Here is a 12,567-nt window from a genome sequence, read left to right as displayed (position 1 = left end):
ATCTAGGTAGGGCTGAGAGGGGCTCTTCTCTGAATACCTGGGGACCGCCTCCCAGTTGGCGTAGACCAGAGGGGAATAAGCTGCTTGAGCCTAGGGGTCACATTCTCTTCCCGGCAGGGGCTGAATTCCAGTGGTGGGTAGTACCAGAGGAAAACGTGGGTGGAGCAACAGGTGAACATTTTGCCTTTGTACAACAGGGTAGTTTGTGCGCACACTCACTCTTTCCTCCACCCAGGGAAGCAAGAGGCGTTATCAAAATTCAAGGGCACATTTCTGCCAGGCATTGTCATGGACTGGTTGGGCACAGAGGAATGGTGGGAGAAACCAGCTGAGGAACCCCCAAGGGAAGATGGCTCAGAGCCTGCGGAGTGGTGGTGGGGCAAAGATGAATGGACAGAGAGAGAAGAGGGGCAGAGTGCAGGGATGAGTTGTTGGAAGCTGAAGCCGCCACAGGATTTAGTGAGCAGGAAGAGGCTGGGGCAGAGAGCGGTACAGAATCTGAGGCAGAAGAGGAGGCTGTAGAGGAGGGGGGCCAAGAGGCAGAGAAGAAGCCAAGTAATCTCCCTTTCCTGCTGCGACCAGCTCCCCTCCATCTTGGTTGCCCAGTACCCACAGAGGTATGAAGAGGGCAGAGCAGAGATACAGAAGGTGAGGAAGGCTCAGACTCCTTGGAAGAACCCGGGAGGAGACTTAGCTGTGGAAAGGCAGGGACCTTCAGTACCTTATAGGGACCAGCTGTGCTCACTAGGCCTAGCCTCCTGAGCTGTTTTTCCCCCCTTTAATAGCTCACACTGATGCTGTGTGAGTTATTACTGACCTGCTCCTGGTACCCAGCCCTGACAGGTATCAACACTCAATGAGGTTGCAACGCTGGGCCAATGAGGCATGTGGTATGGAGAGAGTCATGAGGGCCAAATAGAGAGGTTTGGAGAGCCACATTTGGCCTTTGGGCCTGAGGTTCCCAACCCCTGCTGTAGGCAATACTGAGTGAGATGGATCAATGGTCTGATGAGACAGCTTCCTATGGTTCTGTGGACCACAAGCTCCATCTGGCTGGGGGTAAATCCTAAAATGTCTGGAAGGACACCAAGTTGAGCAAGTCTGAAGTAGACTGCTGAATGTCTTCACCATTGACCTGTGGAAACTGCGGCCAGAAAAGAGTAACTCTTGTTTCTTTACCTTGTCCTTTCTGGCTAACAGATTTGCAGATTATGGCTGTATGCTGGAGATAAAAAATGTTCAGTTCTTTGCTGATGGCCGATCTGTGGTTGACAGTATTGGCAAGAGGAGGTTCAAGGTGTTGAAGCATGGCCAACGCGATGGATACAACACCGCAGACATTGAGTACATAGAAGATCAGAAGGTGAGCATTGACTCGATGTGCCAGAGCTACAGCTTCCAGAGTTCCCTGGGAATAGGAATTGTTGTTAAAACACTCTGGAAACTAGAGCTCTGTAGTGTCTCCAAACGACTCTCAGCCCCTTTAACAGACTACAGTTCCTAGAATTCTTTGCAGGGAGACCTGAACGTTCTCCCTCAGGAGGTGGTAGACTCTCCTTCCTTGGAGGTTTTTAAGCAGAGGTTGGATGGCCATATGTCATGGATGCTTTAGCTGAGATTCCTGCAGGGGGTTGGACTAGATGACCCTTGGGGTCCCTTCCAACTCTATGATTCTCTGATGCATAGGAGGGATGTGGTCTTGTGTCCTCCCTTGACAATTTGACCGACAAGATAGTAACAGGGCTACTTTGTTCCTTAGGCTCAGGGAAGGTGTCTGTCATGGCCTTGACTCTGCAGACCCTAATTTGTGGAGTCCTGATGTTCAGTGGTCTCCTGTCTACCACTCTCTGGTTCAGTGGGCCCCAGTATCTGGCTCAGAGCCAGAAAGCCAGTTTTTATGAAGAGGGCAGAGCAGCCCCTCAGCCAGTGGACCTGCGGCTACTGATTCAGTGTCGTGGCCACCACTGCATTCTGGGTTCCTGAAATATCCATGCTTTCTTACTGCTTTAATTTAATTTAATTTAATTTAATTTAATTAACAGGATTTATATACTGCTTCATCAAAACCTACCTGGTTTACATAAATATATACATTAAAATTACTGGTTAATGTAAGTTGGGTGGGAAATTTTTTAAAAATAAAACCAGCAGGTTCAAAGATAAACACATATAAAATAAAACTACATGTCAAATTCACATGTCTGGGTAGGCTTGCATAATAATAATAATAATAATAATAATAATAATAATAATAATAATAATAAATTATAGCAGGTGCCAAAAACAGTACAGTAAAGGCAGCTGCTTAATATCAATTATTTATTACCAGTATCATTTCATAGCCCCCTTTCCTCCAAAGAGCTGATTGTGGTATACTATTTTATTCTTGCAACAACCCTGTGAGGTAGGCCAGCCTCAGTGAGGAATGCCTTGACTTGAGCATCCCAAATCCAGCCTACAATCTTGACAACTAATCCAGGTGCCTGGGTTTCTTTGTTAGAATCCCTCTAAAACTGTTTCCCCCCTGACGCTCCCTGGTGATACCTCTTGGGATAGCTCAGTTTGGTAGAGCATGAGATTTAATCTTAGGATTGTGGGTTCAAGCCCCATGTTGGGCAAAAGATTCCTGCATTGTAGAGGGTTGGGCTAGATGACCCTTGTGTCCCCCTTCCAACTCTACAACTCTATGATTCCAGGTACAAGGAGCAGAATGTGCTGAGCTGATGCTCCTTCACGAGTCTGTATATGACGAGGCCTACAAGTGGTTTGATGCCCTCGGTGCAGGGCTCAAGGGTCGTATCCTCGGTCACTTTGGTCCAATGCCTGCCAAGGATTCAGATCCACAGGTAGGTACAGGATGTAACACTCCGGCAGGGACAAGAATTTGAGCTCACTCAATTTGCCCAGTTCAATCCCAGGCGTCTCCAGGCAGGCCTGGGCGTGTGAAAACCTTGGAAACCTGGAGAGCTGCTGCCAATCCACGTAGACAGCACCAAACTAGATGAACTAATGATCTGGTTTGTTATAAGGCAGCTTCCTCTATTCCTCACCCTTGGAGTGCACTGTTCAGAACAGAGTGATGCTTTGCACGCCATCCTTGCATTTTTGTGTGTATTTTACCTTGGGTCTAGTTTCAGTTATTTAATTATATTAAGCTTATTCATATTGTTATTTACCATATTTTTCGCTCCATAAGGCGCACCGGACCATAAGGAGCACCTAGTTTTTAGAGGGGGAAATCAATAAAAAGAAATCTTATTTCCCCCCCCCCCCAGCCCCAAGGAGCAGCGGACAGGCTGCACGGACAGTCTTGCTCTCCCGGCTTCAGCAAAAGGAACCTGAAGCCTGCGGAGCGCAGCAGGAACTCACGCTGCGCTCCAAAGGCTTCAGGCGGCTATCCCTCTTGCTCTCCAGGCTTCAGTGAAAGCAACACGAAGCCTCCGGAGCGCGGAGGGAGCGCTCCCTCTGCGCTTGGTAGACTTCGCGTTACTATCACTGAAGCCAAGGAGCCTGCATTCACTCCATAGGACGCGCACACATTTCCCCTTCATTTTTGGAGGGGGAAAAGTGTGTCCTATAGAGCGAAAAATACGGTACGTTGCCTTTTAATTTAAGATGTTACAATTAGGTTGGCGGTTCCTGAATACGGGGTTCCATCCTGCCACTTTCTCCAATTATTAACCATGGCTGTTAACAATAATGCTTGCTCTTCCTTGCAGGGCAACCCCAATGGCCCTGCCTGGTGCTGGTGGATCCTTGCTGTCTTTCCTCTTGAGAGCAGAGCCCAGCTCCCATTTCTTGCCATGACATCCCTGAAAGAGCGTCTCCTCGGCATCAAGCGCATTCTTGACTTTATGGCCAACCCGGGACCATGAGGATAAGCGGCGCAAGAGATCCTGTGAATCCTGTTAGAATACTTGAGCGTCTCTCGGCTGTTTGCTTACGCTGATGACTTCTTGAACTTTCTCACCTGCTATTGCATCTCATTGTCTCTTCGCCAGCTGAAGCAAGATCTGCAAGGTTAAGCTTCATGGGTGGAAGAGCCCTTTAACTAGTTGCAATGATGTGTTAACAGAGAATGATTTTTTTGGAGCGAGAAATGGCTCTAACATCAACAAAGCAAAAACTATAGCTACTGTGCGGGGAGAATGCAGCATGATCCCAAGCACGTTCTACTCAGAAGTAAGTCCTGAAAAGCGTGACAGGTCTTCACTTCCATGTAGCCACGCTGAAGGGCTGCAGCCTTAATGTTGTTGAGTTGGTTCTTCAGTTCAAAAAGAATTACCAATGTTTCCATAAATATATAGATATCTTTCTACATATATGCATAATGAAAGTGAACAAAACAGATGTGAACTTTTTTCCTTTTTTTTTCTTTTTTGCTATAAACAATTTTTTTTAAGGTTTGTCCAAATTTTTATTTTATTTTATCTGGGAACAGATGCATTGAAATATTTCTGGTTTAATGTGAAGCTGAAATAACTAGCCATTGTGCTGTTTTATTTCAAGGCATATTCCAAAGGGTTCTGGTTTGGTGTGTTGGTTTTTTTTAAAAAAAAAACCTGTATATTAACAGATGGATATTATTAGTATTATTTTGGACTAAAAAATTTTATTTGGTTTTCAGTTGTAAATTCACAGCATGATCCTCTAATGTAAATCCTGCTACATTCAGTGGTGATTAGCTTACTCCCCTAGAAAGTGTGTTTAGGATCATAGCCTAAGACTGTGTGTATTCTTCATAGAAGTCTGGCTGTTTTGCTATCTTATAGTGTTTTTAATAATGAACATGAAGATGGGGGGTGGGAGTGTTAATAATACACAGTCTCATGCTTGATAACTAGTTTGCTTTTACATTTTGGGGAAGGTCTAAATGCCACTGGTACAATGGGTTGGATCCAGACTTTGTCATACTTAGGGCAGACCCATTGACATGAATGTGACATTATCATGATGACTAACCTAAGATTAATTTAGGTGGGTCTGTTCAAGGCATGACTAACAGCAGCACCCTAACCAAGTCCACTTAGAAGTAAGATGCATTGGATTCAATAGGACTTACATCTAGGAAAGTGGGGTTTGGGTTGCCATTGAAGTCTGGATCCAACCCTGTAATTTTTGAAGATGTATCAAGGTATGCTTCGATGGATTTCTCTCTCTCTCTCTCTCTCTCTCTCTCTTTAAAAAAAAAAGCACACCAAAAATAGTACTTACAATTCTTTCTGTGAGTACAGAATTATCTGTACCTGGTACCAGGAATCAGATAATATCTGTACAAATCCTGTTTTGACATTTAATTTGTTAAAAGGATGTTCAAGGACAGCAGTGAGGGTCAAAGGAACAATGATCAGGGACAGGGGAACAAGGTGTACATAACACATTGTCCTTCATATTGTTGTTTAGAGAAGCTTGCTGTGACAGTTTGCTTTGGGATTGCTGTTATTTTTCTGATCTAAATGAATGTTGTAGCTTTGCCAAGCTGAGCTCTTAGGTGGCTGTTCACAAAACAACTGCAGACCACTTTGAAGAGACTCTTTTACAGCATTTCTTTGGTAGCCTTTATACTGGGGACAGGTTGGATGGCAGCAACAGGAGGACACAAAGAACTTTCCACATAGGAAGATTATGTGCATTGCCAACAGGAGAGTAACAGACTGAGATACTGCTCCCACTGGCTTTATCAGTGTTACTCTCCCATTGGTAATTCTCAATTTACTCTCCTTGGGAATATATTCCTAAATTGGAGAACGGTCATTGCTCAGTGGTAGAACATCTGCCTGTATGCAGAAAGCCACCAGTTCAATCCCTGGCATCTCCAGTTAGGACTGGGAGAGACCCCTGCCTGAATCCACAGAGTCACTTCCAGTCAGCATAGATGATACTTAGCTGGCCGGACCATTGATCTGACTCTATTCTAAGGCAGCCTCCTACATTCCCTTTCCTTTGTTGCCTTTCTGACACCTGCCTCCTCTGGCTCCCAATTGCTGCAAAACTGCATTGTTTTTATTTAGATAATGTGATAACAAACATCACTTTTTAAAAGCATGTATCTTTTATCTTTACTGTGAGGCTGGTGGTGGTTTGGATGCCTCCTAACGTATTTCTGGACAGGTTTTGCTGCAGTTCTCTGAAATGCTCTTACATGAGGTCTGCATTGCAAATGGAAATGCATTGCAGTTGTATAAATTTTTGGGGGAGTGGTGGAGGGGAGATTGAGTTGTTCTGGGGCTGAAAACTACTGTGATGGATGTTAATGTGCAGAAACATTGACCCTTTTTAAACTTCAAAGAAGGAGGTTGAAATGCTGCTGCCACCGTGCACTGCTCCCCTCCTCCAGACTCATGATGAAAACCTGTTCTTAAAACCAGGTGAAATGTCTTATTTAATATTTGCACTCCTACCGATTGCATTGCCAGATTTATTTATTTTATTTTAAAAAAAATCTGTTTATTTTCTACTGGAGTGCTCAAGGCAATTTACGAAAATATGGAATAAAAATAGCAAAAGTAGGCAATGATTGAAAAGAAGATGGTACAAAGGTATCATGAGATCTCTATATACATATACATGTGATCAAAGGAGAAGACTTAAATGCTGGTTTTAGCAAACAAAAACAGTTCATAATAGCCGAAAGCCTGGCAGAATGAACATGGATCCCTACAGACGTTCCTTTTATTCTGCATTCATGACGATTTGTGCTCTTGATGGTATCGGGGTGATTCTACTTGATTCCGCTTTCAGTACTCTTTGTGCCATCTAGCAGTTCGAAAGCACGAAGTGCAAGTAGATAAATAGGTACCACTCGGGTGGGAAGGTAAACGGCATTTCCGTGCGCTGCTCTGGTTCACCAGAAGCAGCTTAGTCACGCTGGCCACATGACCTGGAAGCTGTACGCCAGCTCCCTCGGCCAATAAAGTGAAATGAGCGCCGCAACCCCAGAGTCGGCCTTTTACCTTTACCCTTCCAAATAGCAATAGAACAATAATATTGCAGGAGCATCCCAAAACAACTGTTGCAGAACAGCATATGACAGTGCTATTTTTCTAGAAAAAGAGGTGCCAGAACTCACCATGAATGCCTCCCTTATTCTCTTACTATGGCAATGACGCCCACCTGAGAGGTACCAGAACTGAGTTCCAGTGAGTTCCAGCTGGAAAAAGGGCCTGACATGTGGACAGCCTAGTGTAAATCTGCTACTAATGCACTATTATTACATAAATGACTCCTCGAAGAAGGGGCAACCCTATGACACTTAAAGAGATATATGGTGGACCTAAATGGGGATGCGATTCCAGAGCAGGACTGCCACCATTAGAAAAGTCCTTTCCCCCAAGTACTTACAGATCTGTAGCTTACAACAGACTTGGGAACTGGGGCAGAGGATGTAATCTCCACCTCCGCCTCCTCATTGGCTGTGCTCCAGCAATTGTGGAAAGCAATTGAGGAAAATGCCCATGAAAAAAGTCAAATTTGGTTACGCTACTAATCTGACTCACTGCTTTCTACATGAATCTCCATTGTGTTCTATTTTGGAGGACAGTTCTCTGCATTTGAAGACCTATTTGAAGATGCAAGTTCAGTTTCATGAATTATTATTATTGTTGTTGTTGTTTCCAAATGTGCATCCGTATGTAAATCGGCATGTTGTACTTTATGCAAACCTGTCTTTCTTTTCTTTTGGTTGATGCATTTCCTCACTTGTTGCACTATGTAACTGGCCACTCCAGGCATTATATAACACTAGGTCCTCAGAGACTTTTCTCCCACCTGTGGATTTTTGTGCCGGTTTCCCTCCCACCCACTCCAAGTGATAGTGTAAAACAGAAAAAGAAAAACAGTAACGGAAATGATCTCATTCAAAAGTGGCCAGAATTTTGTGTGCGCATTTGCCTGAAAGAAACCAAAGATGTGTCGAGACCAAAACTGTACTGTGAAGCTACTCATTAAATATATGCAGTCACAAATAGGGAGCAAAGCAACACTGCAGTTGTGTGGTTTGGTTGTGTATGCCCATACTCACCTTCTCAGGTAGAAGACCTTTCTGGGAGGTAGACAACGGCAGTTTGCATATAGCAGAGTTGAATAAATTTATGTAACCAGTAATGGAAAATTTGGCCTGCAAAGAGTTATATTTATCTTCTCTGGATGGCTCTTGCCCAAATCTTTTTTGTTAAACCACTGGTAACCACTGGTTACTAGGAAGGTTGCCATATTGGTAACATAAGAATTTGGTGCAGGTCCATTAAGGGTGTGTAAAAGAAATGTGTACAACAGCTTTTCTTGTGGGTGGAAACACCAAATTGTTGCTTTCTCTCTGTGTGACATTGAGAATGGCTAAATAAGGGGACCCATGACGCCATAAGGATGGTGATCATGATTTTTTACAGTTCTGCACCTCTACCGTTCTGCCCTAATTGGTAGAGACCCCCTTCAGGCCATCTTTCAATATAGTCCAAGTCAGAGGAGATGCTATATCTGGGGGGAAATCTTAAGCATGCAATGCAGTACTTAGCAAGATTGGTAGAATATCAACGATTCAATACTTAAATTAATCCGTTAAATGAAACTGTTTTGAAAAAGGTTTTACTGGATTTTGAGGATGACCCTGATGGAGTGGGCTGCAGATATTTAAAGAACTTTTTTTTAAAAAAAGCAATCATATTTTTTTAATATATACAAAGACTTCAAAATCCCCATGTGGTGGGTGCCTCTTTCTCTCACCCTGCTGAGATGCTGTCTGCCGCCACACATGTATTTTGAGGGGGGCTGGGGGGGGAGAGATGATATGTTTATTTTTAGAATGGTTGTTTTTATTCCTGTGCAAAGTTTTGCAGCCGTAGCAGTGCAGTCCTATTCATGTTTATTCAGACGTAGGGCCAGCTGTGTGTTCAATGGGGCTCCCAGGAAAGTACCGGTATATACAAGAGTGTAGCTTAGGGCTGCAGCCCTATACCCACTAACAAGACTAACAAGAGCCAGTACGATGGAGGGTTTTAAGGGGGGGGCACTTGTCAAAGGCCTCCCTACTTCAATGAGTGAGTCTGCCTCCTCATCACCATAGCAACCTGTTGCTATTGCTTCTGCTTCTCCCTTTCCTCATCACTTGCTCACATCTGTGTGCTTTTCAGGCAGAGGCTAATCAGTGAGCAAGCAGCCATGGAATGTACTCCTCTTCACCACCAGTGTGAACTGGTCTGTTGCAATAATGAAGAGGGGTTCTTGTTTGAATTCCCTCTGTTGGGTAGTGCCAGTGGATTTCCTGAGTGGGCCTTAAGAAGTCATACAATTAATCAGCAGAGACTTTTTAAACCTGAAATCTAATAATATGCAGTTGTGATAGTTAGTAGACTGATCTGTCTCAGTCTCTCTCTTGGTTTTTCAGGATGTTTTGACGTACAGTCTCCTAGAGAGCACAAAACCTGGACAGGCATTGGCAAAGTCGATGTCTGTTGTTCCTTTAAACTTTGAAGTTTTCATACGACAAGAATGACTTAACTCCTGGATTTGAAGTGCCTGAATACTTTTGTTAGTTGCTATTTATGAGCTTCTCAGACTTCATGAGCCATATACTACTTTTTGAAGAAGATTTTGAAAATACGTTTGAGAGTAAATTTTGAGCAACGAAAAGGTTTACAAAGCCGTAGTGTAGCAAAACCAGTGTTTTATGCTTTGAAATGTTTTCTGTCAAGGCTTCGGCCTAGTCTACACAAACAGCAGAACAAGGTGGCAGATTGTTCCTGAGTTGCACTGCACCATGTCTGAATGCTCCTTTAAGGGTTGGTTGGTTGGTTTAGGAACTCCCTGCAAGTAGAAAACTAGCCTATTGGCTGGGGGAGTAAGTTTTATCCCAACCCGGTTTCTGCTGTATAAGATTTCTACATGGAATGAGTTATGTTGGTTTGTTTAATGAAATGTATATTTTTTAAAATGGCACCTCACCTGTAGTTTGTAGTAGTACAGGTGGGGCATGCAACAAAATGTTGCAGCATTAACATTTCCTGTTCATTTCCATGTCCACTCCATTTCCCTTTCTACCTACTTTCCATTTTTTTCAGCATTGGTCACTGAACATGCTTAATCCTACATCTTTTACACACACACACACACACACACACAAAAAAAAACCAAACAAAAAAAACACACACACACACACACTGCACCGCCCCTTTTAGGGCTTTTTGTAAAGATTTATTGTTGTTCTGCAGATTTTAAGGTGTTGGTATTTTTAAGCCTGCTGAAGCTTCATTCTTTCGTGTGGTTCATACTGCTCTAGCTATATATGCCGCAGCAGTCACATTTAAATATCAGAGATGGAAGGAGTGCCCATTTTACTATTGCAGTACTCTCAACAACTCAGCTAGTCTGCATGTGTAGAACAGGCCAAAGTTCAAATAGGTTAAGTTGCTGCTCCTCAGCAATCCCATTAAACCAGGGATGAGGAACCACTGGCCTTCCAGATGTTGCTGGAATGAAACTCCCATTAGCCCCAGTCAGTATGGGCAATGGGCTTTGCAATCCAACAACATCTGGAGGGTCTCAGTTGTCTTAGCCCTGCATTAACAATAAAATGTTTCTGATGCCAGAAATTAAGCCGCCCCAAGGTAGCCAACCTCCTGTGAAATTGCGAAATTAAATCACTTTGTACAGCATTCTTTAAAAATGAATGAATTAATAAACAAGCAAAAGTTTGCACTACAATGAACTTGAAGTGAAATTAAGTATAAATTCTTATCATGGTTCAGCTACCTCTTTCTGTTAGGTTTGATTAGGAATTTTTTTCCCCAGTGCATTCTGATTTGTCATGTTATAAATGTATTTCATAGTCTAGTTTAAAAAAATAATAATTCTGTATGTGTTCTTATGTCATTTTGCATCAAAGCTTTGGTGATCTGTGATTTGCTAATAAAAAAATTGTTTGTTGACTAACGTGTGTTGGTGGCTTAACTGATATGGGATGTCATTGTGTTGTTTTGTAACAGAAGGTTGCGCATTATTACTTAGCTTGTTGACTGGGGCGTAGTCACACATTCTGTTTCTGCAACAGAAATCTGACACCCAATACGTGGAGAGTGAAAAAACCACACACCCCTTTGATAGGTATAAAGTGAAGCACAGTTTAGCTCAGGGCTAGCTAAACCCACACTTCTCATAGTACAGTCTAGCTTTTAATGTATGCATCTATTTTATAGCTCACCTTTCCTCCAAGTCATCACATAGGATTCTTCCCATTCCTCTAACCCACCTCAAATCTGTCCTCTCAAGAATAATAATAATAATAATAATAATAATAATAATAATAATAATAATTTATCATTTATACCCCGCCCATCTGGCTGGGCCTCCCCAGCCACTCTGGGCGGCTTCCATAAAAACCAAAAATACAGTAAAATATCACACGTTAAAAACTTCCCTGAACAGGGCTGCCTTAAGATGTCTTCTGAATGTCAGGTAGTTGTTTATCGCTTTGACATCTGCTGGAAGGGCGTTCCACAGGGTGGGCGCCACTACCGAGAAGGCCCTCTGCCTGGTTCCCTGTAGCTTTGCTTCTCGCAATGAGGGAAACGCCAGAAGGCCCTCAGTGCTGGACCTCAGCGTCCGGGCAGAATGATGGCGGTGGAGACGCTCCTTCAGATATACTGGGCTGAGGCCATTGAGGGCTTTAAAGGTCAGCACCAACACTTTGAATTGTGCTCAGAAACATACTGGGAGCCAATGTAGGTCTTTCAAGACCGGTGTTATATGGTCTCGGCGGCCGCTCCCAGTCACCAGTCTAGCTGCCACATTCTGGATTAGTTGTAGTTTCTGAGTCACCTTCAAAGGTAGCCCCACGTAGAGTGCATTGCAGTAGTCCAAGCGGGAGATAACCAGAGCATGCACCACTCTGGCGAGACAGTCCGCAGACAGATAGGGTCTCAGCCTACGTACCAGATGGAGCTGGTAAACAGCTGCCCTGGACACAGATTTGACCTGTACCTCCATGGACAGCTGTGAGTCCAAAATGACTCCCAGGCTGCGCACCTGGTCCTTCAGGGGCACAGTTAGCCCATTCAGGACCAGGGAATCCTCCACACCTGCCCGCCTCCTGTCCCCCAGAAACAGTACTACTGTCTTGTCAGGATTCAACCTCAATCTGTTAGCCGCCATCCATCCTCCAACCGCCTCCAGACACTCACACAGGACCTTCACTGCCCTCACTGGTTCTGATTTAAAAGAGAGGTAGAGCTGGGTATCATCCGCATACTGATGAACACCCAGCCCAAACCTCCTGATGATCTCTCCCAGCGGCTGCATGTAAATGTTGAAAAGCATGGGGGAGAGGACAGAACCCTTAGGCACCCCACAAGTGAGAGCCCAGGGGTCTGAACACTCATCCCCCACCACCACTTTCTGAACACGGCCCAGGAGGAAGGAGCGGAACCACTGTAGGACAGAGCCCCCAGCTCCCAGCCCCTCAAGACGGTCCAGAAGGATGTTATGGTCAATGGTATCAAACGCCGCTGAGAGATCCAGCAGAACTAGGAAACAGCTCTCACCTTTGTCCCTAGCCCGCCGGAGATCATCAACCAG

At 44.1% G+C, this 12,567-nt stretch overlaps 1 protein-coding gene across 4 annotated transcripts in view; it reads left to right on the top strand.

Moving 5' to 3' along the window:
• LONRF3 (LON peptidase N-terminal domain and ring finger 3) overlaps positions 1–10,926 on the top strand; it is a 46,475-nt gene extending 35,549 nt beyond the window's left edge. For 3 of the 4 annotated variants that reach the window (XM_083722845.1, XM_083722844.1, XM_083722843.1), the window contains 3 exons: positions 1,201–1,363; positions 2,697–2,846; positions 3,720–10,926. In XM_083722845.1, the coding sequence (XP_083578971.1) occupies positions 1,201–1,363; positions 2,697–2,846; positions 3,720–3,875 (469 nt within the window). In that variant the 3' untranslated portion in view covers positions 3,876–10,926. The remainder of the gene's footprint in view (positions 1–1,200; positions 1,364–2,696; positions 2,847–3,719) is intronic. The other variant, XR_014560311.1, reaches the window with a different exon arrangement.
• Positions 10,927–12,567: the final 1,641 nt, after the last annotated feature.

The sequence above is a fragment of the Podarcis gaigeae genome, assembly GCF_964106915.1.
Source record: "Podarcis gaigeae genome assembly, chromosome: Z".
Classification (NCBI taxonomy): Eukaryota; Metazoa; Chordata; class Lepidosauria; order Squamata; family Lacertidae; genus Podarcis; species Podarcis gaigeae.
Note: the sequence above shows the minus strand (reverse complement) of the source record. Positions and strands in the feature narration are given on the sequence as shown.